The 6423-nt window shown below is 41.1% G+C and overlaps 1 protein-coding gene across 1 annotated transcript in view; it reads right to left on the bottom strand.

Moving 5' to 3' along the window:
- Positions 1–724: 724 nt before the first annotated feature.
- The window catches only part of BOD1L1 (biorientation of chromosomes in cell division 1 like 1), a 45679-nt gene continuing 39980 nt past the window's right edge, over positions 725–6423 (bottom strand). The window contains exon 17 of the mRNA XM_008060058.1: positions 725–1094. Within this exon, the coding sequence (XP_008058249.1) occupies positions 1002–1094 (93 nt within the window). The 3' untranslated portion in view covers positions 725–1001. The remainder of the gene's footprint in view (positions 1095–6423) is intronic.

Raw genomic sequence — 6423 nt, 5'->3', positions numbered from 1 at the left:
TTTATGGGGCTTAGTCTCAGGCCACTGCAGTTCTCTGCCCCATGGGCTCCCTGAAAAGCCCAACGGGCCTGGAGTAGGCAGGGCTGGGGAGGTCTGTCTGCGCCTGCAGCCTCCCAGGAACCCATGACCTTGGCTCATAAAACCAGTTCCCTCGGGTACTCCCTGCACGCCTTCTGCACACCCTCTTGCTGCTGCTCCCATTTCAAATTGGCTGGACTCCACAGCTGAGGCTGCCTCTTGCCTGCTGCCAACTCCTGGTGCCTGAGCTGGCAGAACTAAGTTGCAAGGTCAGCAACATGACTGTGAAACTGATGGAGAGCATAGGGCTGATCCTATCTGACCATGATGTAAGTCAGTCTCATACAGATGTTATGATGAAACAAAGTTGAAGAGAACAAAATTAATCATAATGATAAAATGCACTGTAAAAAATGGTGCCCCATTATACTAAAATGAAAACAAAAAAGCTCCTTCAAAAGTACTTAAGAAAAACTTTAGGTAACAGTATTTAACACATATAATTTGGTTTTAGTATTTAAATAATTTTGAACAAATAAACATGAATAATATTCTCACCTCCTGAGATTTTATGTTGTCATCATCATTTTGCTCTGCCTTTTCGCCAGTAGCTTCACTGCTGCTATACTCATCTGCAGAAAAAGCAGAGCGTAGTTCCCTGCTGGCGACTACAGGCAGCCTTCCCCACTAAGACACCCGGCTAGGGGACCTGCACAGCCTCAGCCACACATGCATACACACTCCATTTTCATGCTTCCTACACCAAAATTAATGAGACTCAGTATGGTTAACTGACAAGGAGCACACTTTGGGTACGGTAGGATGCAAATTAGAAATGACTCCAAGCCCTACTAATCGTAAGCACAGGCATGATCTGACGCAGCAAAAGCAAATGAACAAAACAGAAGCTTCAGCTGGGGAAGCAGGTGAGAGATGCCCCGACTGCTTTGAAAGCTGTCTCTCAACTGATCTGAACAGCTAACTTACTCACCTTTTTCTTCTACGGTCCTCAAGGCAATACTGTTTATTTTAGAACCTGTTTTAGGTAATTCTTCCAAATCTCCAGAGTGTTCTTCCTACAGGAAAGTTGAACAAGACAAATTTCTTTTTCAAACTCAACCCTGCCTTCATTTTCTTTCTATTTAAAAAAAAGTCCTGGGACTGTGGCAAGAAGGTGATGGGGCAGCTCGGTCTGTGAGACCCTCCACGAAAGAGAACACATAAAGACTCCAGCTCTCTCCCTGGTGGCTGCAGTTCCCATTGTCCGCAGCCTGCTCTTTACATGAAGCTCAGCTGTCACCACTGCTCAAACAACACGGCGGTCTGGGTGGCCACTGCAGCTGCTGCCGTGGCCATCGCACTAACCATGCCTGAGGCAACCCATGACTTCAGACCGTGAAGACCCTGCAAGCAAGATCTACTGAGAGCACTGTCACCATCACTGCCAAAGTCACTCCCTGCTTCTCCTCCAGAGCCAGGCTGTGGGCCTCCTCCCGTGTACTGTGAGGTGGGCTCCCATTGCCAACTCCCTCCCGTCTGGGGCGAGCAGCTGCAGACAAAATCATCTGGAGCGGTGCGATAGCACCACCTGCTGCTGATTCAAGGTATCAAGGTAACAACACCGAAATGGGAAAAACAGAAGCTTGATAAATACACAGGCCAGATCTGAGTGCTGATCTGGGCAGGGAGTCCAGATCTGAACCTCCCTTCACAGCAAGCAAGGGGCAACTGACTCTAACTGTGACCAAATTTACCAGCCTGCAAAGACAATTAGAAATCACAGCTGAAAGGACATTGGACTTAAACGAAAAGTCTCAGAGTGTGATTGATTGGTTCTGTTAGTTTACTGACTTGATTCTATTCCTTTTGTTTTTCCTTTTTTTTCTTTTCTTCTCTCTGTAAACCCCATCTTTGTATAGAGGAATAGCACACCAATAAGGAGGTTGGTTAGCTTGTATGTTAGCATCATTGTATGTTTTAGTTTTTTTTTTTTTTTGTATGGGAGTTGGTTAGTTTGTAGCCGTGGTGTATTGCTTTTATCTGTTTCAGTTTTTGTGTCTCTCTCCATGTTGGTACACTCTTCTGTTTTCCCCCTTACTCCTCTCTCCACCCAACTCTTACTCCCACTGCCCACTCCATTCTCTTCCCTCTGTTAACCTCATTTTATTTCAGGGAGTAAACTTACAACCCCACTGCAAGGACAGATTCCAAGGCAGTGGGAAGTGGGTTTCAGATCATCCATACACCTGTCAGCGGATACCAGGATCTGCAGATAGATTTTGAATCACAGCTCTCCCCTTAAGTAAATCCCAAAACTGCAAAAAAGACCACCCCCAACCTACAGTCCAAATCCAGAATTGAACAAAGCAAGAGGATATACATAAAATAGGAGACTGAACAAACAGAAGTAAAAGCAACCCCTCCACCCCTGAATAACAGAATTTAAGAAGACAGTGAAGTGGAGAGAAGGAAAAAGTAGGGAGCAAAAATCTGCACAAATGAAGAAAAACCCAAAGAAGAATATGGGTCTCACACAGACCCCTGGGAGGTCAGACACTGAGAAAACAGACTTTGGAACACAAACAATGAAGAGCCCCCAGAATGATTGGTCACATGCAACAAACCCAGACATCAAGACATTAATAGAATGAAAAAAATTGAGGAGAGGCAAGAGAAAAATAGGAAGGAGCTGATGTCAGAAATAACAGCAGTAAAGAATACTGTGATGGAAATAAATAAGAGACTAATAATCATGGAAAGCAGAATTAGCCAAGCAGAAGAAAGAATCTCAGAGCTCGAAGACCAAAACACAGAACTAACCCAAACTGTAAAAAACATAGAAAACAAACTTAAAAAGACAGAACAAAACCTTCAAGAGATGAATGATTACTTCAAGAGAAAAAACCTAAGAGTAATTGGCCTTCCTGAGGCAGAGAGAGAAACAGAGGCCACACTGGAACAAGCATTTCATGAAATCATTCAAGAAAACTTCCCTCATCTCATCAGTGATGCAAAAATTCAAACACAAGAGATTCAAAGAATCCCTGCAAGACAACAAATGAGAAGACCAACTCCCAGACACATAATAATTTGCCTAAACAAAGTAGGTATAAAAGAAAAAATCCTGCCGGGCTCGGTGGCTCAGCCTGTAATCCTGTGCTTTGGGAGGCTGAGGTGAGTGGATTGCCTGGGCCCGCAGGTTCAAGACCTGCCTGAGCAACTTGGCGTCGAGACCTCATCTCTACAATAAATCAAAAAATCAGCTGGGCGTGGTAGTGCATGCCTGTAATTCTGGCTACTCAGAAGGCTGAGGTGGAAGGATCACTGGAGCCCACCAGGTCAAGGATGCAATGGCCAGGAGCGGCCACTGCACTCCAGTGTGGGCGACAGAGTGAGACTCCAACTCAAAAAAAAAAGAAGAAAAAGAAAAGAAAAATTCTTAAAGGCAGCAAGAGAAAAAGGGACAGACTACCTATCAGGGAAGACCAATTAGAATTGCAGCAGATTTATCTATAGAAACCCTCCAGGCTAGGAGAACTTGGAGCCATATCTTCAAAGTTCTAAAAGATAAACAATTTCAACCAAGAATAACCTACCCAGCCAAGCTAAGCTTCATCAGTGAGGGAGAATTGAAATCTTTCCCAGATATCCAATCCCTAAGAACCTACATTGCCACCAGACCACCTCTACAAGAAACACTTAAGAAACAACTGAACACAGAAGAAAAGGAAAAAAGAACAACAACGTTCTTCACAAGAGTACAAGCAAAAGATTAAAAACACACATGAACCAAATCCAAAACCAAAAAAAATACAACAAACAAACAGGAACAACAACAACTCCATAAGAACCTTATGATAGGGATCAACTCTCACATTTCAATAATTAGCCGAAATGTGAATGAACTAAATGCACCACTGAAAAGATATAGAATGGCAAAATGGATAAAATACCACCAGGCAACAATTTATTGCCTTCAAGAGACTCACCTCACTAGAAAGGACACTCACAGACTCAAAGTAAGAGGATGGGAAACAAATTTTCAGGTGAACAGAACACAAAAGAAAGGAGGAGTCGCAAACTTAATCTCAGACAAAATACCCTTTAAGCTATCAAAAATTTAAAAAGATACAGAAGGTCACTACATAATGATAAAAGGTTCAATCCATCAACAAGAAATATCCATCCTAAACATATATGCACCCAACATAGGAGCGCCAACTTTCATAAAGTAGCTTCTAGGTAAACTAAAAAAAGATATTGACTCCAACACTATCATAGCTGGGGACTTTAATACCCCACTCACAATCCTAGACAGATCATCAGGACAAAAAATAAACAACCAGATCCAAAACCTCAATGTGACTCTTGACCAAATGGACTTAAATGATACCTACAAAACACTTCATCCGACCACAGAATACACATTCTACTTATCACCGCACAGAAGGTATTCTAAGATCGACTACATAATTGGCCATATATCAAGCATAAGCAAATTTAAAAATATCAAAATTTTGCCATACACCTTCTCGGATCACAGTGGAATAAAAATAAACATCAACACCAACAAGGTTTCCCCAAAACCCACAAAGATATGGACACTAAACAGCATGATGCTAAACAACTCCTGGGACAATGATGAAATCAAAACAGAGATTAAAAGATACCTGGAAACAAACGAAAATGAAGAAACATCTTACCAAAATCTCTGGGATGCCACAAAAACTGTAGTAAGAGGGAAACTCGTATCTCTACAAACGCACTTGAAGAAAACAGAAGGATCAAAAACTAACAGCCTAACAAGTCACCTAAGGAAGGTGGAAAAGCAAGACCACCAAAACCCTAACTTCAGCAGAAGAATCCAGATCACCAAAATAAAAGCCCAAATCCAGGACATAGAAGACAAAAAGATAACAGAAAAAAATCAATGAAACAAAAAGCTGGTTCTTTGAAAGGATAAACAAGATCGATGGTCCCCTAGCTAGACTGACCAAGAAAAAGAGAGAAAAAGCCCAAATAAACACAATCAGAAACACAAAACATTAAGTCACAACTGACCATGAAGAAATACAAAAGATCAGTAGAGACTACTACGTACACTTGTATGGAAACAAACTTGAAACCCTTAAGTAAATGGAGGACTTTCTGACATTGCACAACCTGCCTAGGTTGAAACAAGAAGAAATCGAGACCAATAACAATCAAGGAAATTGACTATGTAATAAGAAAACTACCTACAAAAAAAAAAAAAAAAAAACCCCTGGACCAGATGGCTTACCAGCAGAATTCTATAAGACATTTAGGGAGGAGCTGATAGCAATTCTACTGAAAGTATTCCAGGCGCTTGAGAAAGCTGGAACTCTCCCCAAATCATTTTATGAAGCTAACATCACATTGATACCCAAGTCAGGTAAAGACCCAACAACAAAAGAGAACGACAGGCCAATATCTTTGATGAACATAGATGCTAAAATTGTCAACAAGATCCTAGCAAACCAGATTCAACAACACATCTCAAAAATCATCCATCATGACCCAGTAGGCTTCATCCCTGGGATGCAAGGCTGGTTCAACATTCGCAAGACAATAAATGTAATTAATACATCAACAGACGTCAGAACAAAAACCACATGATTATATCATTAGATGCAGAAAAAGCTTTTGATAAAATCCAGCACCCTTCTTGATAAAAACCCTCAAACACCTAGGCATACATGGAACATACCTCAAAATAATAAAAGCCATCTTTGAGAAACCCACAGCTAGCATACTCCTAAACAGACAAAAATTGGAACCATTTCCCCTGAAAACTGGAACAAGGATGCCCACTCTCTTCCCTTCTGTTCAATATAGTATTGAAGTCATGGCTAGAGCAATCAGAAAAGAGAAGGCGATGAGGGGTCTCCAAATAGGAAAAGAGGAAGTCAAGTTATCTCTCTTTGCAGACGACATGACTGTGTACCTTGAAAACCCAAGAGAATCTGTCAACAGTCTCCTTGCACTGATAAAGGACTTTGGCAAAGGCTCAGGGTATAAAATAAATGTGCAAAAGACAATTGCATTTCTTTACACCAATAACAAACAAACAGAAACCCAAATAAAAAGCACAATCCCATTGAAAATAGCCACACAAAAAATGAAATACCTTGGTATCTTCCTAACCAGGGACATGAAAGATCTTTTACAATGAAAACTACAAAACACTGCTCAAAGAAATCAAAGATTACACAAACAAGTGGAAAAATATCCCATACTCATGGATTGGAAGAATCAACATTGTGAAGATGTCCATCTTACCTAAGGCAATTTACAGAGTTAAATCAATACCCATCAAATTACCAGCAACATTCTTCTCAGACCTAGAAAAAACAATATAGGAATTCATATGGAAACACAAACTGT

This window comes from Carlito syrichta, unplaced genomic scaffold (genome assembly GCF_000164805.1).
Source record: "Carlito syrichta isolate Samal-C Ts95f unplaced genomic scaffold, Tarsius_syrichta-2.0.1 Scaffold304506, whole genome shotgun sequence".
In the NCBI taxonomy this organism is placed as follows: Eukaryota; Metazoa; Chordata; class Mammalia; order Primates; family Tarsiidae; genus Carlito; species Carlito syrichta.
Note: the sequence above shows the minus strand (reverse complement) of the source record. Positions and strands in the feature narration are given on the sequence as shown.